Source organism: Haliotis rufescens, unplaced genomic scaffold (genome assembly GCF_023055435.1).
Source record: "Haliotis rufescens isolate VD_foot unplaced genomic scaffold, xgHalRufe1.0.p SCAF_3, whole genome shotgun sequence".
NCBI classification, from domain to species: domain Eukaryota; kingdom Metazoa; phylum Mollusca; class Gastropoda; order Lepetellida; family Haliotidae; genus Haliotis; species Haliotis rufescens.
This window is the reverse complement of record NW_025964001.1, coordinates 3,554,388-3,577,273: the sequence shown is the minus strand read 5'-3', so window position 1 is coordinate 3,577,273 and position 22,886 is coordinate 3,554,388. Positions and strand designations below refer to the sequence as shown.

The 22,886-nt window shown below is 42.6% G+C and overlaps 2 protein-coding genes and 1 pseudogene across 4 annotated transcripts in view; 1 reads left to right on the top strand and 2 right to left on the bottom strand.

Annotated features, from left to right (window-relative positions):
- LOC124131882 (barrier-to-autointegration factor B-like) overlaps window positions 1-22,818 on the bottom strand; it is a 50,624-nt gene extending 27,806 nt beyond the window's left edge. The window contains exon 1 of one of the 3 annotated variants that reach the window (XM_046495395.2): window positions 22,684-22,818. The gene's annotated coding sequence lies outside the window, so the exon portion shown is untranslated. Of the gene's footprint in view, window positions 1-21,578; window positions 21,783-22,683 lie in introns of those variants that run through there. The other 2 variants (XM_046495396.2, XM_046495394.2) reach the window with 2 other exon arrangements.
- Window positions 1,073-3,997, bottom strand: LOC124131879 (mucin-5AC-like). Its single transcript, XM_046495389.2, has 2 exons — window positions 1,839-3,997; window positions 1,073-1,727 (listed from the first exon to the last, which is right to left on the bottom strand). Exons 1-2 carry the CDS (start codon window positions 2,984-2,986, stop codon window positions 1,232-1,234), a joined length of 1,644 nt encoding a protein of 547 aa, XP_046351345.2. The 5' UTR covers window positions 2,987-3,997; the 3' UTR covers window positions 1,073-1,231.
- LOC124131884 lies at window positions 19,136-21,147 on the top strand (annotated as a pseudogene).
- Window positions 22,819-22,886: the final 68 nt, after the last annotated feature.

Here is a 22,886-nt window from a genome sequence, read left to right as displayed (position 1 = left end):
GTCTAAGTTACAGTCGGTGAGTGGCGAATTTAAAGGTGCTAAAGGTGTGGCCTGAATTTCGAAAGGTGCATCGACAGGCACAGACATGAACGTGATGTAGGTATATGCCTACGTGATGTACTTCGTGTTGCCATGCAAACATGGTGCCATGCGTGACGACAAACACACGTTGATCCATAGGATTATTATTATTATTATTATTATTATTATTTATTATACCGAGGTGCTGGCACTCGTGTAGGTTGACATGCGCACTGTCACGCGTGTCTCCATGCACACGTCATGTACTACGTGTTTCCATGCAAACGTGGTGCCATGCGTGACTACAAAGAGACGTTGACGTTGATCCATAGGATTATTATTATTATTAATTATACCGAGGTGCTGGCACTCGTGTAGGTCCACATGCGTACTGTCATTCGTGTCTCCATGCACACGTCATGTACTTCGTGTGTTTCCATGCACACGTGATGTACTTCATGTTGCCATGCGAACGTGATGTCATGCGTGTGTGTCTTCAAACACACGTTGATCCACAGGATTAATTATCATATTTAGTATTTTATAAGGATAGAGAGAGAGAGAGAGAGCGAGAGAGAGAGAGAGAGATAGACATACGTGGTGTTTGACCCGTGTCTCCAGGCACACGTGGTATTTCACTCGTGTACACCCCCATACATACCAACATATTTATCTTATGTTATTATTTTGAGTCGTACAATGGTGGTGTCACGCGTAGGCGTGTGCCTCCAAGAGGACGAGGGGGAGGGTGTGGGTTCTTTTGGATTGTTGTTGTTTGTGTTGGCAAAGCAAACAGGGTGGGTGTCGATTAGTCTGAACACCATGTGGACACCAGGCAGCTGATCTTTCAAGCATGGTCTTTTTCTTTTATCTATTTATTTTTATTCTTTACTTTTTTTCTTCACTTTTACAACGAGCATGTGCACTGACATGACAGACGCACAGACAGACAGACAGACAGACAGACAACGTAGACGACATCTCAACTCAACCTCTACCCTCGGTTCGGCACTCTATTGGAGTTGAGATCAATCAAGACACAAAGAGACAGTTCAATCAATCACTGTTTACTAATGAACAACAACAACCACAACCAGATACATAGGAAATACGAAAAAACAATAGAGGAGGGAGTGCTTTGCATGTCCCTACAACAACAACGCGACAACGTTTCCTCTTCTATCTTCAAGCTCTTCGAGTGAAGATGGGGTCAGCATAAGATGTGGTCCTCCATCATACTGTCCCAAACAGGTCCCACACATGTGAGAGGTCCATCAGTAAAATAAGTACAGTCTATGGCCTCCCTGAAACAGACATGGCACATCACTTGACCACTGTTGCAGCTTATGTATCTTAACATGTTGTTGTGTCGGCAGGCACTACATTCACGTTGTAGGGGAGTGAGTCGAGCTTCTTCATAAGGATCCTGGTCAACGTTGTCATCGTTGCAAACCATGGGTATACCTGAGGAGAAGACATCTTCCGGTGATGCTGGTGACCAAGAAGCATCAAGCAGGGGAAGTGCATCCAGATCCATGGAAGGGAGAGTTGCCAGCTTGAACGCTTCATGATCATCACTGTCACCGGTCGTCATCATCACAGGTGCATTCGGTGAATAGGTTGGCTCCCGAGGAGTTTGTTCCCACCACTGTTCTAGCACGGACTGGGCTGAACTGACATCTGGGGTCCTGTCAATCCTGGCAATCCTGTCCATCCAACAATAAAATAATCATATGAATAGTCATACTCACGATCAACATTGACATCATCATCATCACATCAAGAATGACTGAGACAAAGAATAGCATGGTACTTACAGTTGTTCTTGATGAGAAATCTTCAGAGACAATTTCTTCCGTGGTCGTCTTTTTGCAGTTGTTGCAGGTTTCAAAAAGGATGTCCCCTTCGTTTCGGTGTCTGCTGCTGTTGTTGCTACTGTGGTGGTGATGGTGACTGGTGCTGTTGATGAGGGTGCTGTGGTGACTGAGGTGACCATCGGTGATGGTGAAGGTGGTGGTGGTGAAGGTGGTGGTGGTGATGACTGCGCTGAAGTTACTCCTGTTACTACGGCGACGAGTGCAGCTGTTGCTTCTTCTACTGCTGTGGGTGTGGCGGCTGTGGCTGAGGCGAATTTTTCTGTTGCTGCTGCTTCTCGGGGTGTCCCCTTCGATGCCCTCACACCTACCGCGTATTGCGCCATCTGTAGTGCATTGGTGAATACTTTTAGTGAGGGTGTTGTTGCTGCGTCTGCAGCTGCATCTTCTTCTGCCTGTGTGGTTGCTGCTTCTGCTGCTGCTACGGGTGTTGTTGTTGGTGTTGTCTGCGATGGGTACTGCTGTAGCAAGGGTGCATGTGAAGTTACTATTTCAACGAGTGCTACTGCTGCTGCTTCTATGGCTGCAGGTGTTGCTGCGGCTGATGCTAGTATCGCTGTCCATAGTGCTGAGTCGAGTTGTTGTGCTGCTTTCACTGCTTCTGAGGGTGTTGTTGTTAGTATGGGTGTTGCTTCTGCCGCTGCTGACGCTGCAATGAGTGCTGAGAGGAGTACGTCTGTTTCTTTTAACGTTCCCTCTGCTACCACTGCCGTAAGTGCTGCGACGTGTGGTGCTGCTGCTTTTTTGGCTGCTTTGAGTATGGATGCTGTGAGTGCTGCTGCTTCAGGTGTTGGGGCTGACTTTTCCACGTAGAGTTCCATGCTGGGGATGCAGATGCCATACTCCGGAGGCAGAAATGTGTCCACAACACTCTTTAACTTATCATGCATGCAGTCATGGGAAGCTTTGTACAAGGCACTTGTTCTCATCATCTCCCAATGTAGAACTAGCCGCTCCCCCAGAATGTCCGCCATTGCACGACGGAATTGCTCGCTATTGAGAACGTCCTCGTCCTTGTCCCCCATCTCCTTCTGTTTGATGATGAGGCGGTAGTGGCCATTGTTGTCATACGGTAGTAGTAGCCGGAACATGATGGTGTTGTTGCTTGGACCGTTTAGTGAAAAGTGATGGCCAGGGAACGCTGATCGTACTTAAAGACACTGACACTCTGCTTTCTGATTGGTGGAAAATCCGACCTTCTGATTGGCTGGTTTCTGTCCCACACGCCACCCACCAGTGTGGTACGTCCTTAGTGTTTCTTTTCCATAGGGTCAGGCTTGTAGCGTGAGAGAGAAAGCACAACCTCGTTTCGACCCATCAGAGGGCCGCCCAAGGCAAAGGCGCCCTCTGATGGGTCGACAACCCAAGCTTCTGATTGGTCAGATTTCGATCCGGTTTTTTCTGTAGGTGCCCATGTCGATTTAATTTCGATCCGTTGTGACACCTCCCCAAAGTGATCTAGTCGTCTCTGTACCCAAAGGGGAGCGTGTCTACAGGCAGCCCTGTGGTTTCGTCGTAGACGAGACGTCGCTTGTCGTACACGGTACGATAGTCTTTTCGGGTGGGTCTGTCACAAGAGCGTTTTCGGGCCAAGGTCCTTATCGAATGATGTGATGAGGGTAATCACAACTGATTTTCTCCCCCTCTTTCCCAGGCTGTTGTCCCAGTATCAGTCCTTTCATGGTGCCAAAGTTGAGATGTTGTTGGTTTCTGTAATTCAAAGTGAACCCTCGCACTTTGCAGGTCGTAGGCGTTTGATCGGGTCTGGGGTTCATTAACTCATAGCCATAGTTTTTGGGGCCTCCTGACACAAACGTCTTGATGGTGTTTCCGTCCAGTTCATCTGTAAACTAGCCCAACGAATGGCCCAGCTCTGGATCGCGTCGTGGGGTCGATGAATGTAAATGACGCTGTCCGTGTCAAAGTACAAGACCCTGCGACCCACCAGGGCAAGGGTCTTGTACAGCTTGAGACGTGCTTGGGCGGTGACCAAAGCAGCGATGGCGACATTGAAATGAGAATGAGGGGTTTGGAATTCTTTCTTCTGGGTATAGGTCACTTCCACCATGTGTTCGTTGACAACGGTAACATCCTCGATGGTATTGCGTTCATCCCTCCACAAAGTAAAGTACTGTACAGGATCGTTCATATAGGTGTTCTGACTGTAGTCTAGTCGTTGTCCAAACTTGCCCCAGAGCGATGCATCTTGGCAATTGTGCGACGTCCTGGGTTTTTTCGGATGCGGTCCTTGTCCAACCCAATGCCTTCTTTGTCGTAGATCTCCTGGATGTAAGCGTCGTGATCCGTACATCCCTCGGGGTATCCGCTGGCTTCGAGCTTCTCCTTGAAATGACGATCGATATCAGTGTCAAAGAGTCCTACTTGCTGGGTGCCGGGGTCATGCTGTGCAAAGGTGTCAAAATGACAAATGTTGTAGATCTGAAGCACCTGGTAGTCATACTTCTTCATGGCTTCATGGAGTTCTACGGTGGCGTACGTGCCCACCAGTGACCTCTCTCCGTTCGCGTGTGCTTGCAGGGGGAGTCTGACCGGGTATTGGCACACGTACGGCACTAAGGACAGAGCAGTTTGCCACCCGATCTGTAAGGCAGTAGCGGATGGTAGAGTCGTTTCGGGGTAGGACATGGTATTGGATCAGACCTTTTAGTTCAAACAACGCGTCCACAGGGGGTTGATGGAGAAGGGTCGGGTGTCCCGTGGGAAATGCTCCGGTCTTACAAATGTATGAATAAAGGGAACAAATATCGATGTACTTGATGGTTTCACCTTCTTGGGCTTCGTAGCATAATCGCGTGGCATTGGTGCGTCCTCCATAGAAGGCGTCGCGAGGGTTGAGCGGCCCAGGGACGTGGATACAGTGGGGTCTGCAAGAAAGCACGCAGAGCGGGGTCCTCCTGTTGCATTTTTGTAAACTCGTGCTCCCACAGGGTGACGATCCGTTTCACCTCAGGGTGTTGATTCAAGAGACTCAGGGGGTAACGGGTGTCGGTATAACGGGCTCCCAACGACGTGCCCAGGACGGGATGAGGTTCTCCACGTTGGGTCTTGTGACAGGCCTGGCACCCATGCCAGAAACAGCCCAGGAATTCGTAGATGGTGCCTGTCGCTGGATCGTAGCCATCCACACTGTACCGATGTTGGCCCTCTCCACACGTGAACTCTTTTTCACCTCCATTCCTGGCGTGCTGGAGGTGCAGATTGGGGTGCGTCTCCATCAGATAATGGAGCCAGTGCATACAGGCCTGGGAATGGTTTCTCTTGGGTTGGTAGCCTTGAGGTGGAAGAATGGCATTGGTATTGGGTTTCAGGTCGTGTTTTCGGAAGGATTTCATGGTGAACGCAGCAGCTGTCATCACTTCTACAAAGGGATCCATGCCAACAGAGTTGATGGCGTTCTGTCGGAAGTCAGCGTATCCCCGTTTCAAAATGTGCACATCGCTCTGGCAGTAGGCTAAAAGTTCTCCTTGCAAGTCAAACAAGGCTCCTTCTTGCACTTTTTGGGTATGCCACTGGAGGAAGACTGTGCGTACCGCGGGAGACATGCCATCGGGATCGTACATGACGGCTGGTGGAGAGGGACCTCTGTAGGTCTGGTTGGCTTTGGTATCGAAAAAGCGTGGAAAGTACCCTTTCTTCAGTTCTTTCAGTCCAAAGCTCTTTGGAAATGCTTTCAGTGGGTAAGGTATGAAATTTAAGCTGTCTTCGAAACACAACCGTCCCAGGGTCACCTGCAGAATCTGTTGTCCATTTCGAATCTTGGTGGGGAGTTTCACCAGAAGGGGGTACAGACCCTTCAGGATCAAGTGTAAATCATAGGATCGTGCATTATGGGCCATCACATAAATGCGATCCTCCTTCTGGACTGTCGTGGTGGTGCTCTTTGTCTTCTTTGTTTTCTCCAATTCCATGACATCTTCCCCCTCCACCTCTACTGCTTCCACCTCCTCCTGCTGGGGTGATGAATGTCGTTGACGTTTTGAAGAGTGGTTTCTTGAGGGGGTTCCATCCCCAGGTGTGCTGTTGCCCCCTTGCGTGTGCTGCCCTCCTCTTCCTCTTGGTTCTTCTTCTTCTTGGGTTTTTCACCCAACGTGGTCAACCACACACACACATCATGTCGCGTGGTGGGGGCTCGTAACACGATCTCACGGCTGGGACCATACCCTTCTTCTCTCCATGGACAGTGTTCGCACAAGTCCTTGCTCACTTCACTGATTCATCGTCCACATCCTAACTGCACCACGCACAAATTTGGAATGTGTTCCCCTGTGTCTTGCATGCATTCAAAATCGAAGAACACGTATTGGATGTTGTCTCGTATGTGATGTTGTTCCTCTTACCCCTCCTCATCCTCGTTTTCTTCACGGAGAGGCGTCATGTAACAGCGATGGTCTGGGGTCATGGGTTCTCGGCACACCAAGCAGGGATGTTCTTCATCTGAGCACTCATGGTGAGCCATGGGGGTCTCCAAGACGTGGACCACCTGAAAACAGGTCGGACACCTGTGAATCGATTGACAGGCGCTGGGTTTTCCCTCTGACGGTGACTGGAGATGTCGGGTGTAACACTGTTGATTTGGGAACCAACGTTCACATGTCAAGCAAGGGATCCTGTGCTCTTCCTTGGATCCGCAATAGCTAGAGTGGAGGCATCGGTGGCAGCGGTATTGCTTGGTGCAGGGTGTATTTCGGGATGGTCGTAGCGTTCTCAGTAATGGTTAGATGCATAAAAAGCTGGCATCGAAGTAGAGACATCGTAGTGCTGATCATGATGATATAAATGCAGCACGATGGCGTGGGGTGGAGCCTCATCACACTTGTACAACAATCTCTGGTCCACCTCTTGACTGTAGACTTTCAGTTGATAATTCAGGTGGGCCAAGGCGCGTCCCACGTGTGCTAGGTCGTCCAGGCCCTGACAGGGACCTCCAGGCAGGCCAAGACGTCGAAACAAGTCCCGTGCCCGTATGCCTTGAACGTCGACCCGATCCGTCTCTTTCGCTGGGCGGACCATTCTGGGGTCAGAGGGTGGGGCTTCTGGGCATAATGCTGTGCCACCACCATGGCCTGTGCCAAACAGGATTGATCTTCGTTCTTGATCCGTACAATACCTTGTTTGCGTGTTAAAAAGGCTTCAAGTCCAATCACGTTTTTCAGATGGAGGCCACCACTGCCTGATCCTAGCCTGTCGGGATCTGCGACGTGTACTAAAGTCACAACCATGGTGGCAACGATGTTCAGGTCTTTGTTGGACTGTTGGACTTTTTCCATGGCATGCAAAATATCTAGCCCATGGAGATCTTCAAAGCGACGAAAGGGAATCCGTATGGGAGTGTTCAAAGCGGGATGATCGATACCTAGACCAATACGATCTCCCTTCTGGCCTGACATCTGTTGATAAAAGTTATCGATCACCCTGTCAAATAAAGCCGGCAGTTCCATGGGAACGCGGTCCGGTGGTACGGTGTCCAAGTATTCTGGGTTGAAAGTCATGCTTGTCCGTCATGGTGGCGATGAGTGCCTGATGAAAGTCTACCCTTCCTTTATATACACAAACAAGACGATCTATTTAAAGAAGGTCTCTGATTGGTCGAAAATCTGACCAATCAGAAGTCAGCACCGACCAATCAGAAGACAGCACCCGAGCCGAGTTGTGCTTTCTCTCCCATGGAAAATACATTATTTCCTATGAAAACAAACAAACACCACAGTCGGACCAATTTGGAAAACTGAGGCTCAGTGCAGGCATCGAAACGGATCCAGCGGCGTGTCGCGTTTTGGAGCCATCAAAACAGGAGCCCTTTCGATCCACTTTAAAAGTTGAAAAAATGAATTGTGTTGTGTTTTTAGGATGGAGAAATCAGCATGCTCACCCCAGGGAGAAACAACAGGATAAAAAATGGTAACCCATCAGAAGCTTGGGTTGTCGTCCAATCAGAAAACTGGGTGACAGTGTCTTAAATAGGATAGACACTCTCTGGTCAACACTTTTCCTATGAAAAAGAAACACACGGGTCGGGCCAGTTTGGAAAACCGAGGTGAAAGTCAGGCGCCGGAATGGACCAATCAGCGCGCAGCGTGTTGGACCAATCAAAACAGGGGCAATTTCGATCGCTCCCTGCATTCCTACATGTCTGTGCCTGTCGATTCACCTTTAGAAATTCAAGCAACACCTTTAGAATTCAACACCATGATCGTAGTGCTGAGGTGATCGCCACTCACCCACTGTTACTTAAACGAACGATTGTCCTTGTGCTACAATACGACCGCCTTGTGGAAGAAAACCTTACATCTCAAAGTTTACAATCACATCATCATAGTCGATGACGTCATTTGTGGAATGTTGTAGCAAGATCTTTCGCCGATGTGATGTCAACCTAGCAACAAAGTGGCTGGGTTATCGACTGTGTATGATAACTTTGATAAACTCGTCTCAGTGATCTATCATCTCCACACGCCATCGACACCCACCCTGCTTGCTTTGCCAACACAAACAACAACAATCCAAAAGAACCCACACCCTCCCCCTCGTCCTCTTGGAGGCACACGCCTACGCGTGACACCACCATTGTACGACTCAAAATAATAACATTATTTAAGATAAATATGTTGGTATGTATGGTGGTGTACACGAGTGAAACACCACGTGTGCCTGGAGACAGGGGTCAAACACCACGTATGTCTATCTCTCTCTCTCTCTCTATCCTTATAAAATACTAAATATGATAAATAATCCTGTGGATCAACGTGTGTTTGAAGACACACACGCATGACATCACGTTCGCATGGCAACATGAAGTAAATCACGTGTGCATGGAAACACACGAAGTACATGACGTGTGCATGGAGACACGAATGACAGTACGCATGTGGACCTACACGAGTGCCAGCACCTCGGTATAATTAATAATAATAATAATCCTATGGATCAACGTCAACGTCTCTTTGTAGTCACGCATGGCACCACGTTTGCATGGAAACACGTAGTACATGACGTGTGCATGGAGACACGCGTGGCAGTACGCATGTCAATCTACAGCAGTGCCAGCACCTCGGTATAATTAATAATAATAATAATAATAATCCTATGGATCTCTGTTTGTCGTCACGCATGGCAACACGAAGTACATCAAGTAGGCATATTATACCTACATCACGTTCATGTCTGTGCCTGTCGATGCACCTTTAGAAATTCAGGCAACACCTTTAGCACCTTTAAATTCGCCACTCACCGACTTTTAACTTAGACGAACGGCTGTCATAGTGGGCTACAATACACGATCGCCTTGTGGAACGAGACCTTGCACCTTAAAGTTAACAAACACATCACCATACCCGATGACATGATTTGTGAAATGTTGTTGCAAAATCCTTCGCCGATATGACGTCAACCTAGCAACAAAGTGGCAGAGTCGTCGACTGTGTATGATAAGCTCGTCTCAGTGAGCTATCATCTCCACATGCCATCGCCACACACCCGCCAAAACAAAACTAAACAAAGAACCCGACTCCCTTCCCGCCTTCCTCCTCCTCCCGCCTTCCCTCCTCCCCTCTTGGAAGCGCCGAGCCGCCATGGTGGATTGGGAGATGACCCCTCGGAAACGGACGTGCCGCCATCCGGAAACGGAAATGCCGCCCTCTTGGAGGCGCGCTCCACCGGAAACGGATGCGCCACCCTCTTGGAGGCGCGCGCCACCGGGAACGGATGTGTAGCCACTTGGAGGCGCGCGCCACCGGGAACGGATGTGTAGCCACTTGGAGGCGCACGCCACCGGAAACGGATGTGACGCCATCTTGGATGCGCACGCAGGACCCATCATGCACTGCGCACACCCAACCGGAGGTGACGTCACAGAGGTTACGTGATCCTCTCGACCAATCAGAAGCCAGGAGCGGTCCCAGACTACTGCACACAACTACTAGAAGTCATTAAGAAAGTAGCGCAAGCGTTAGAAATCTCAATATATATTTCGAATAGCGTTTCAAATTAATTGTTATATTCGTTTCCTTTTTAGTTCAGACACTGCAGACTTCGTGTTGGAGACGGTACCCTCTAATATTGATTTTTGCATGTGTTTTATTTCAGGTTTAGAATAACATGATGCTATATGCATGGAGCACGGCTCATATCGATACATGCTATAGATAATTTATAACGGTGTTGAGATGATTCAATTGTCACAAGGTTATAGGAAAATACAATCCTGCATATATGTTGAAAATGTGTCTTGTTATCGTAAAATATTGTGTTTTGAATACTCCGAATACTCGGATTATTTACAGTTATGTGTTGGTTGACATTGAAGAAAACAAATCATGTTCATGGGTTATGGCTGCACATGTATTTCGCAGGCCACTATAAAGCAAGTTCGCTTTGTGTATATACGAGAAAACAAATGAGTTACAATGTACGAGAAATGACGACTACGGGTCGCATGGTTATACAATACGGTTACAAATACAGTGAAGTGAAATACGATGATGAGAATTGATATAGTCATGTGAACTGAATACAGTCATGTGACGTGAAATACAATGACGAGACAATGAATAATGTGATGATATATGTCGATACTGTAAAACAAGTTCACTGTTGTTGGATGTTGCTTACTCGCACGGTTCCAAGAGTGAGATTATATATTACCTACTTGTGACAATTATTATCATACTTCTAAGATACAGTCAGTTATTATCAGCGAGGTGAAGATTCGAGATGAATACAGTCAGACGGTTACTAGGTTTCACAAGACATGGAAACCCTTCTCACGAAACATGAGTGATATATGATATTTTATTTGAAGTTAATATTTATGTTTATGCACTTATTTCTTCGAATTTTAGAATTCAGAGGCCTCCTCCGACCAGTATGGGTCTTATGCATTGTCATCGCGTTGGTTAGCATCCAGAATCGGGTTAATTCCGTGCATACGGAACTCCGACTTTCATGGGGAGTTGTCTCTGTACATTTGTCACGTATTGACATTTGTCGAACTAAATGGGTTCATATATATCAATATAAATTACCTGATTTAGATGGAATGGGCAATAGATCAAGATATCGAGACTTTTGTGCCACACATACTTTGGCTTGTTATACCGTTTCGGCGGTGGATGGATATATAGAACAGGCCGAACGAGAGTTGTTCGCGTATTGGACAAATGTCTATAAAGACATTAACATTTTAATTCCCCATATTAACATTTTTCACAAAGATTCCCGCACGAAACGAGCGATACTTCCTTTTATTAGATCAATAAGTCGTTCGCTGTTTGGTACTGCTACAGTCGAGGATGTTGAACGACTGGCGCAGTATGTTAAACAATTGTCGTTGCATGCTGCTAATACTTCTCGTGCTTTTCAAGTTCAAGTTCGTCAGATGTCGTCATTTATGAATTAAACAAATTAAACTAGTCACTGAACAAATCCAGGATGTGGGGAGATTTATTTTTATTACGATGAAAATCTTTTAGATCGCCTCACGTTCCTAACTACAATTAGACAAGAAATTGATGAAATGTATTTAGGAAATCAACAGTTAGTTAATCAACGATTGAGTCCATCTTTACTCCCAGTTTCGGAAGTAAAGAAAGCGTTACAAATGATTAAAAAACGTCTCAATGCAGAATAGTTTTACCCTTTGTTTCACGTTGCACATAAGGATCCAGGTTATTATTATCGGGAACGCACTGTTCACTGTTCCTTGGAATTCAAATTCAATTTTAATTTCGCTTATTGTTCCTATCCAGACTCATTCTACTCTCCTTGATGCATATCGAATAAACTCTTTTGGCTTACCACTTAATCAATCAAGTACGCATGTCACTCAGGTTATGAATTTACCAGATTATCTTGCTGTTTCGGAGGCGAAAGATCAGATATTGAATTTTCGGCTAGAGATTTTCAAACATGTTATGGTGAACACGAAAAACACTGTCCAATTTTTCATAGTCCGAAACCAAAATCATCGCTCACATGAGCACTTGTTTACTCAAGACACACAAGAAATTAAATCCTTGTGTGATACAAAATTCCGATTAAATGGGCTACGTTCAATGGCTCTCGAAATTGAACCAGGCACAATTCTATTAACTGGCATAAAAACCTTAATACTCACGTGCAAGGGTCGCATTGAGAAGCGTCCAGCTTGTCAGATTTGTATATTTAAAATTCCTTGTTACTGTGCGTTGAAACTGGATGAATTCGACATAGACATGAGAATTCATAAATGTGAGAAAAAGTCAACTGCTTCAAAATTATACCCACCTAATCTTTTACTTTTATCGGAATTTTTTAATGCATCCATCTTAAAAAAACATTGATAGTTTACAGCCCCTTCTTAAGGATTCCGCTTTTAAGATCCCACATTTATTAATTGATGATAAAGTTTTCGATGAAATTCGTAGAAAGGACACAGAATTTCAAGTTTATTTACGCCTTATTTCTCAACGTATGAAAAAGGCACAGGTCATTTCGGATAATTTAATTGATGGTATTTGGATGGATTCCCTTCCACCTTACGCTTTAGATGGGGATTTGACCAACCCATATCACTTTCCAGCAAGCATAGCCGCGGGTTTATCCCTATTTCTCTTAATAATCGTTCTTTTCTTATGGCTTAAAGTTCGACGCTTATTTGTTGCATTGACCTTACTTACAGCAGGCTCCCCAACAGACGGTTTGACAATTTGGAAAACACATCAAACTACACCCTATCCAAATTATCCGCCTCCTTCATTTATGTCGTTGATTAAATCCACTATTTCCATGGATGTTTTTCTGATCATATCGACAGTACTTTTGGTATTCATTTTGCTTTTTCAAAGAATAAGAAAAGTCAATCGACCGGTTACGTCACTGGTTTTACATTTGACAATTTCCTTTGCTTGTCATGAAATTATGGTATCACAATTCTATCTTTGTCCCCGAGACCTCACGTTAACGGCAGGAAATCCTTTAACTAATTTTCGTATTCAGCGGGTATTTCTTACTTATTATTTAGTTTGATTGTAACAATTTGCAAATTCAAACCCCGACACAATCTATATATATTTCGGGAAAACTTTATGTAAGTTGGCTAATGGCGTTTCGTTTTAAACGATTCCTTCCTTCCACGACAGGTGTTTTTATGGTACTTCAACATTGTGGAGTCGCTTTTTCGTTACCTCTGACATAATTCATATACAAATTGCCATCTGCCATGAGACGATAGTGATGGTGATTCCCTTATCTAGATAGGTTATTCTTGCCCGTAATATTTCATATTGTAATGGCTCTGTTTTGTTACGGACCAGTTATTTGTGAGTGTTATACACGCTTGTCAGTAGGGTACAGTGAGAAGATCAGACTATAAAATGGTTACGAATTTGAAATATTTTATCATGTTAGTTATCCCCCTTTACAGAAACCGAATTAGGAGAAAGTTTATTTCTACTTATTACATCTCATTATTGTGACAATATTGAATTAGTTACTTTTCTACAGAGACAAGACCTGTATTTGGAATTGGGTTCTCCCATATGATGGTCACTTGGTACAAATACGTTACATTACTCTATGATTGCAATTGTATATCTTCTATATTACTTGCTAAGTACAATTACTATCGGTGTTTCAATGTGTGCTCTCAGTCCATCCCTTGATAATTATATACGTTGTTCGTTTTGGTGTTAATAACTACGAAGCGTTTGCTGAATGTTGTTGGTTAGAATTTTATGATAGTTTATCCGACTGTAGTGTTCAAGCAGTCTATGGGTTTTGCGATTTATTCGTGCTTATAAATGTCTTTTTATGATTATATTTGTCTACGCAAGTGAACCTATAACGAATAATCCAGAAATTCGATTCCTGACGTTGTCATCCTTATATGCAGATATGCATATGCCAGAAGACTATTATTGTTCATATAGTCTTATTTTTACGGGTTGTAGTCTGAGCTGCAGCTGTCACGTCTTTATATGTCTTCATATTTTTATAGTTGGTATGGTATTATTCACTTGTTGTTCGTGAATTACCAGTATTTTTAAGTGTTGTAGATGATGGCCGTACCCCATTCTATAGGGCGGAGAGTCAAGCTCTTCCCCCGCTGTCGTCTGGTCCACGTCAAATAATTAATCTGGCTTCTGGCTCCACGCTTGGTGTCAAGGATGAACGCTGTCCCATCACCTCTGCCGCTAAACACAGACCGCAAGCCCGGAGGGTTATCCATATCTGTCAGCATCCCCGCCGTCTACATCTACAGGTGCTCACGACGACCACATACACGCTGTGACTCTATCGGCATACAACATCTTTCGACAGCGACCGGTCAACGCTCAAGCAGTGTCAAGAAAAGTCGACCTCTCGCTTTGCCACCCCAGCCGAGGACCAGACTGTGCATAGGCCATGTGTTTTCAAGGATTCCAGGACGTTGGACAGCATTCCGCGAATTGACTTTTCGAAACAAGAAAGGAGCCAGTGAATTCGATTGGGACCAGCGACAAATGAACTTTCGTGAATGGTGTTGCCATATTGTGGCCATGTGCAGTGACATTTGACATTTATGCATCGCTATTAATTAATTCTATATTGTATTTGAATATTATTTCGTGGCGATTATGTTTTGTGGTTATACGAAGTAACATAGGATCATTTCTCTTATTCTTTAGCGGGTAAATACATTTTGATTGTTCGAGTATTCGCTGTTTTCCGGATCTTTCGAAAAAATTTAAATTGGTTACAATTTAATATAAGGAATGATCGATCCTGTTTTACTTCTGTTGTGTTTATTGTGATTGTATTTTACATCTCAGACCTGAACTTATGCTTAGGTCTTCCGAGCTGTGGCCAGCTCTTGTCCACAGGCGGAGGATGTTATAAGGTTAAAAATGCATCTCAAAAACATTAGAAAATGATAACAAATAAAACCATTATAGCTGCAATGAGGAGTTGCATTAGATATAGTTTATGACAGAACTTTTAGTTTGAAAGGAATCAATAGATAAAAGACATTTCACATTTATCACAAGTGTATTCTGGACATTTCATAATTATCATTGGATTGGTTCCTGGCTATCGTCCATTAGTTAATGAAACAAATAGAGAGTTTCAAGGTATATTTCATTTGGAGGTTCCGGATGCGTGTCACAAAATCAATAGAGAGATGAGCAATATGGCACGTAGGCTTCTGTATTTTTCCGATTACGACACACATGAGTTCATAGTCAGATCTAACTTTTAACGAATCAAAAGGAGGTATTGTGACATGTGACAAGGACAGGCCAGGCCCGAACACTACAAAATGATACCTTCGACATTAGGAGAGGAGAGCGCGGTTTGCAATCGATCGAGTCGAATCCCGATCATTCTAAGTTTCCCCAGTTAGTGACGAGTCTGGCCAGTCTGATCCTGTCCTGTATTGATAGATGTGCTGAGAGTTAGTAAAACCATGTGAGTATAAAACTGGTGTTGCGTTTCTTTATTATGCGTGTGTGAATGCTGATAGAGACAACTCGGAGTAAGTGTCGTTAGACCAATCACTCCTTGACGGAGCCGAGCCGCGGCGGACAAGGCGAGTGGCAATGTCATGGCGTAATTGACCACAAGGACCAGGAACGGCAATACATTTAGTAACTGTGTAAGGGTCGCTCTGGACGCCCGAAAGCAGTTACGACAATACTAAACATAAAAACATCACAAATGTTAGCTCCTCCCCCAAGTGATACGTTTGTTTGTGATAAAGCTGGCCAAAAAGTGAAAGGAGAACGCATTCTATCCGTTTCTTATATTTTGGATACATATGTTGCCTGCAACCTCGGGGTATACCGGTACTTGTCATGTACGTTGAACGGAACAAAATGCGCTCACTAACCTTTATGATTATTCGTGTTCTCTTTATCAAATGTCATTTATTTGATCTAACAATGCATATTTTACTGATAAAAGTTACTTATTTACATTAGTAGCTCTGAGTAAATGCCGGGCCTCGCGCTCAGTTTGTTGACAAGAGATCGAGAGAACTCCATCGTATCGCGGTACAGAGAAAAGTTGTGTATGGAGGTCCGAATTTGACAAAAAGTGGACATAAATCTGCCAACCACTTAGTATGATCATGCCAGACATCAGTGATTTGTCCAGACAAGTGCAAAGACAGCACAAATAAAATTCTAAATGTGTTATCAGTAATAGGTATCCAATGCATATTTATCGAAAAGTAAGAGAAAAATATTTAAAAAATCAACAACAAAATATCAGAAATGATATTCTAAGATTGTTTTTATTTAAAAAATGAATGACAATACTTTGTGACAAAATGGAAAAATGTCAACAATAAATATATAAGAAGCACTCTACTATGCCCAAAGTATGTATTTATCTTTTGGCTACAAGTGAAGAACGTATTACTAATTTTCCCGCACAGAGCGGGAAAAAATGTGCGGACTACGTAACTTCCGTTACCTTATTACTCGCCATGAATATGCAGATGATCTAGTTCAGGTCGATAGAGAAAGTTTACTTTGGGAACTGTGGGTTATATCGTTGGCCATTGATAGATGGGGGGTATAAGGCAATATTAAAAAAACATGCCAGAAGTAAGTATCATCGCATTAATAACTCCTTACTTACAGCAGACGGAACATTCCGAGGAAATTGAATTTGTTTACGAAGTGAGCACTTCCTGTTTGTTGATTTGCATTTATAGACAGCCGCTAAGAGGCGTGTCCCGCGTGAACTACCGGAAATCACAAATGCCGCGGTACCACGGGGTTCGAGTATATAGCATATAGCATATGTTTGTTGTATAAAACTTCACTCTGCAATATACCAGGTATATGACGGCGGTAAATAATCGAGTCTGAAACCTCCAACCTCCCATATTCATAAAAAAACTTGGTCAGGCTCGCTGACTTGGTTGATGCATATCGTCGCATATCATGCATATTATTGCGTGGATCGATGCTCATGATAAAATCACTGGATTGTCTGGTCCAGACTCTATTATTTACAGACGGTTGTCATATACCTGGAATATTGCTGAGTGCGGCGTTAAACAACAAACCAACCATCGTAAAAAAACCTATGTTTAACTGCGTATATTGGTAGTGGAAGACGGGCGAAACCTATTTATACTAATTCCAAGTTTTATTTCAGTTTATCTAATGATGCAAGGTCTGAGAATAGCGGGATAAGCGAAACATCTTTTACAAACACAGAATGGAGTGTAATTGATTTCATCAATTAATTCATTGACAGTGACCAATCTCTGTTACGTATTTTCCATTTACGAATGATCCGTGGTAGAATAGGTCTTCAGCAACCCGTGCTTGCCGTAAAAGGCGACTAAGCTTGTTGTAAGAGCTAGGCGACTAACGGGATCGGGTGGTCAGGCTCGCTGACTTGGTTGATGCAGGTCATCGATTCCAATTGCGTGGATCGATGTTTATGATGTAAATCACTGGATTGTCTGGTCCAGACTCGATTATTTACAGACCGCCGTCATATAGCTGGAATATTGCTGAGTGCGACACAACAAACAAACAATATTAATCACAAAGTGACTTACCAACCACACAAAGCAATATTTTCTTTAAGAAGTGAGTGCGGCGTTAAGCAACAAACAAACATGATTAGAGGCTGTATTTGAACCAAATACACAACCAGGACGCATGCCTCTGCAGACATCAAAGAAAGTAGGTATCTCTGTTGATGGAAATTGGCAAAATTGGCTACCACACTGTCATCACGTCAACTGTAGGGAACGATGCTTCAGGCCAAGGAAAAACATTTTTAGTGTGTATACAGACACGGAACTTATCCAGCGGTTTCGTCTTGACAGTGCAGGTATATTATTTGTCACAAATTTAATCAGGGATAGGCTTACCTCCCCTACACAAAGAAACAATGCTATCACCCCGGAGATGAAAATAGCTGTCATGCTGCGCTATCTTGCAACTGGGAAAATGCAACTGTGTAACGCCGATGATCTTGGAATAAGTCAGCCATCCATAAGCCGTATTGTCAGTGAAACAATTGATGCATTGTCAACACCGGCTATTGTCCGACAATTTGTCAAATTACCTGTACTACGAACAGACATCCAACGTAATCAAGCAGCGTTCATGGCAATTGCTGGCTTTCCTGGCGTATTTGGTGTAATTGACGGCACCCATGTCCGCATAATTGCCCCGAGTGTCGATGAGTCGGAGTACGTTTGTAGGAAACATTTCCACAGCATTAATGTGCAGATAGTATTTGATGCTCACTACAACATACTTGACATCGTTGCCAAGTGGCCATGCAGGATCTACGCACGATGCAAGAATTTTAAATGAGAGCGGTGTCCGAAGAGCATTCGAACAACATTTCATCCCTCAAGGCTGCCATTTGCTCTGAGACAGCAGCTATCCGTGTCGAAGATGGCTGTTGACACCTTACCTTAGACCCCAACCCGGTCCACAAACTAGATACAACAGGTACGTGAAGTTGTTAATCCCACCGATGAATTACTGTCTTTGCTTATAACAATAATATCAAAAGATTCCACGTTATAATAATTCGACGTTATAATAATTCGTTGCATTTAGTCGTTTACAAATCTGTCACTCGTGCACTTGTATTAGAGTGACTTCCCCTTGATATCAATACGGGAATTATTGTTTGGAAAAGAATGAAATGTTAAGATTGTGTTTTTGGACGAATAATTAAAAAAATTATATGCATGCTGACATGCAAAGTATACTAACAGAAAATGGAAATATTGAATATATCATTTTTGTATTGTGGAAAAATCTGTAAAAAGTATTAATAATTATTGTAAAAAGTAACACTCGTTTAGATCTAGATCTTGACATATTTATTATTTATGAAATATTTAGAAAATAATGAAAACATATTTAAAAATATTGTTACTATTATTTATTTTAGTCAAGCTAATGTAGGAATTTTGTAAATGAAATATTTACAACAGAATGAAAAAACCCATTAAAATACTTACAATTATTTAAAAATGTAAATGTAATGTAGTTATAGTAATTTATTATTGAATGAAAAACCATAGATTCTATGTATGTTTGTTAAGACCAATACATAATCTGAATCTAAAATGATGTAATTTGTGTTTCTAGAGCTCACAAACACACCAGGCCCCGAGGTTATAAAACTTCCCTGAGTACGATTTCATGCTCAAATCCGGTTTCGTGCTCAACTCAAAACTCAAACTCAATAAAGGGAGGTTATAAATAATCTGAGTACGTTTTCGTGCTCAACTTGAGCATGAAATACTTACGATCTCAAGTACGCTTTGGACCGTGCTCAACGCTGAGTTCGATAACAACAATGGCAGCTCACCTGCGACAGACTCGACAAGCGAGGCGGAAAACCCGTGTTCCGAGAGTGTTTCGAGATCGTTACAGTTGCTGGTATGCCTTTGCTTTTTGGCGACAGGCGCTATGCATCTGCTGGTTGGGGACAGCCTAGACATTTCCCGATCTACAGCCGGCAGATGCATACGCGCAGTTTCGTTGCAAATCTCTAAACTGTCAGGAAGGTTCATTAAATTCCCAGTTGGAGGAGACGCTGTATGAGCGAAGGAGTCATTCGGCAACATTGCAGGTACCTACATGGGATTTTCCCAATGTAAACATAATAAATGATTTCACTGGTGTGATTCGTGTCAGTGCCATTTTGATTGGTGAGTAAAAAGAATATGGATCAGAGGTCGAGGTCATGTATATAAATCAAATCAAATTATAATCAAGCGATAGATTTTAGGATGGGGTGTAAATGAAAACTATTAAACACTGCCCAGTACAGTATGCTATCTATTGTGACACCATGACACGTTTTACTTACAGGATTCCCTAACGTAGTAGGGTGTATTAATGGAACGTTTATCAGGATACAGCGGCCTACCGCTAACGAGGGAGACTTCGTGAACCGGAAAGGTTACCATTCCCTGAATGTACAGGTAAATAGGCATAATTTTACTCCTTAAGTATTCGTTATAATGTATGTGTTGGTTTAGGGGTGGGGATATGAGTGACATTTGTAAGTCTTACGTATGTATTGTAAGTTTGAGTTTAAATTTCTGATTTGCTATCCCACAGATGTGCTGTGATGCAAATTTTTACATCACAAGTTGCAACGCCAGCTGGCCGGGATCGTTACATGACAGCCGCATTTTCCGGACGTCAGCACTGTGCAGGCAATTTGAAAATGGTAAGACACGTTTTTAGAACAATTTGGTGAGAGTATTCTGCAAGTGAACAAGCATATATTTTATCCTGTTACAAATAATATATAATCATTTCTGTTATTGTAATTATTAGTTAAGATGTCAAGAAGTAGCAAGTTAATCAGTTAGTAAATTTAAATCAATATACAGATTTTTTTGTATGACGTCTCAATGAATTGAAGTGACATACAAAGGGCAATTGCTTTGGAACCGTGGATATGACACTGCATAAAATCTCAGAATCTCCATACCCATTTTAATTAATAAATCAGATTGGATTCATATCCTCATTTTCAATTATTTTTTTCTCACAAGTTATTTTTTAACTAAACAGTTCCATTAATTAGGATGAATGTATTTGTTCCTGGAGAAAGGTTTATTTCATTCATCATGTTCAAGATAAATGTTGAAATATTGTAATTCTTGATGAGACAAATTTTATTCATTCATTATATGTTCTTTTTACCAGTATTCAAATCATAAAACAATCTGTTATTCTTTCAATAATAAATAACCTTATTTTATTATGTTTAAGGACAGTACAAAGGTTTTCTGCTGGGGGACTCTGGCTACCCATGTCGTTTGTTCCTGCTGACGCCTCTACTGAACTCCACCAACCGTGCAAAGGAACGTTACAATGGGTCTTTGTGCAGGACAAGAGTGCTCATTGAACAGACCTTTGGTCTCCTGAAACGGCGGTTTCAGTGCCTGCACAATAATCTATCTGAATTTGTGATTTCAAATGTATATCATCTTAATTAATGATTGTGTGAGTGGAATTGCTCAGTAAGTCAGATATGTCATGACAGTTAGACTTGAATACAGAATCAATTTTGTCATTCGATGATTTATTCAGATACAAGCAGTGCACAAAATGGATCAATATTTGATTTGTATAGTCTGGCCATTATTTGTTGTTTAACTCCTCACTCAGCAATATTATTCCAGCTATATGAAGGAGGACTGTAAAGTAATTGTGTCTGGACCAGACAATCCAGTGACTTTTAACGATTCAAAGTATGGCATTTATGATATATGTATCCATTCTCTGTCAACTGAAGTTCGTTTCAAGGAATCAATAGCGGTAATCTGACCGTGGTTGCTGTTAATAACGGTGAGTTGTGCGATCTTCCGATCGCTTCACACACGATTTCGCCGAAATTAATTAAAACAATATTAAAAGGAATTTTGAATAAAATTAATGAAATAAGTTACAAACATAAGCAGGTATACAAAGAACACTTTTTATAGCCATACAGTGTAATTACAAGAATAATTTGCGAACTTCAGTATGGATTTGTTAACATGGTATTTCCGGTGTTACGTGCTCATGGTAATGTCTTTCCATGGGGGAAAAAACATCAAAACTCATTAATACGTGTATAATGCGCACCCCCTTCTACACAGCTGTGTTTTTTTGGGAAAAAAGTGCTCACTATACTCAAGGAAATACATACTCACATGTATATTTCGAGAGCGTTTCAAATCGTTACAAGCTGTGAGATGAATCGTCACAGTGTGCCTTGTAGCATGGTTGGGACGTTTCTCCTTTTATATGTTACCTGTACAATAACTCCCGACAAACCATCTAATGGTGGAGCTACACATATATTTTGCCAAGGGACGCGTCTGCACATCTCGCAGTGATAGGCTGTCATGTGACCGAACGTTACTTAGCAGCCAAGCCACTGCTGACAGACCCGGGGATTGATTCCGTACCCGGCTACCGACTGAGCCACGAAGGCGTCAATATAAAACATTCATCTTTGCATAAACTACAGCAATCTATTTAATTTTTTTCCAATTTTAAATAAATACTCAGGAGTTGAAAAAGATATACTGAAGTTTTCTTATCTATCTTTAGAAAATGTTTGAATCATGTTGAAGCATTTCTGAAGATATTTGTGTGTTACCGTAGTTTTAGTCTATATTCCCAAATCCTGTGAAGGGTATCTAGGGGAGTTGCTATATGGTCACACAGTAATGTGCATTTATATGTGCAGTCTTATGACTTCAACATGGCAGCAAGTAACATTGTCTTCCTTATTCCGTTTTATTGCATTATAGAGAAGATATGTTCCACTTATGTTAAACTCAGTCTGTAAAACATCAAATTGCTTTAAACCAGCTTCTGTAAATATGCCAAGCTTCTATTTAAACCCATTTGATTGCCATTTAGATAATAAATGCATATCTTTATGTGATACGAAATTTTGAACTGGAACAGGAACCCTTCTACATTTTGAACATCATTTGTTCTCAAGTTACTATAACTAAGCAGCACATATTTCCAAAAGATATTTCTTATTTCTTTGCATATATTGTGAAGGGGCGTTATACGTCGATTTTAAAATAGGGTTATATAGATTGTTATGGCAGTTATCGCCATACGCCTTCTGACAAGCATAGACGTTATAACAATTCTATTATCATGTAATAAGCGAAAGTTTCAGAATCAACCCTTTCACTGCAGTTCACCCTTTGAATAATCATCCTTCTTTCTATTCGCTGTCCAGCCCATATAAACATGTACAGGTAAGAAACAGCGGTGACCATACATACTTGGAATGTAAAGCAGCGAGATGTGACAGCAAACAGCATATGCCGGCACACTCCATTGATTGCGGTACAATCAATATAACCTAGACAACCTGAAACTTCTTTGTTAAATAAACAATCGATCCCGCCTAGTTTACTTGGAATGTTACTGCAGTCACTGCAGTCTGTTTTCCAGGAAAAGCAGCGAGGCATGTTGTGCCCTCAAA

Excerpts from the sequence above, each read along its gene's own strand:
- LOC124131879 (XM_046495389.2), bottom strand. The coding sequence starts at position 2,986 with ATGTTCCGGCTACTACTACCGTATGACAACAATGGCCACTACCGCCTC. Across the intron at positions 1,728-1,838 it reads ATTTCTCATCAAGAACAACT|GATTGCCAGGATTGACAGGA; the intron begins GTAAGTACCATG and ends TTGGATGGACAG.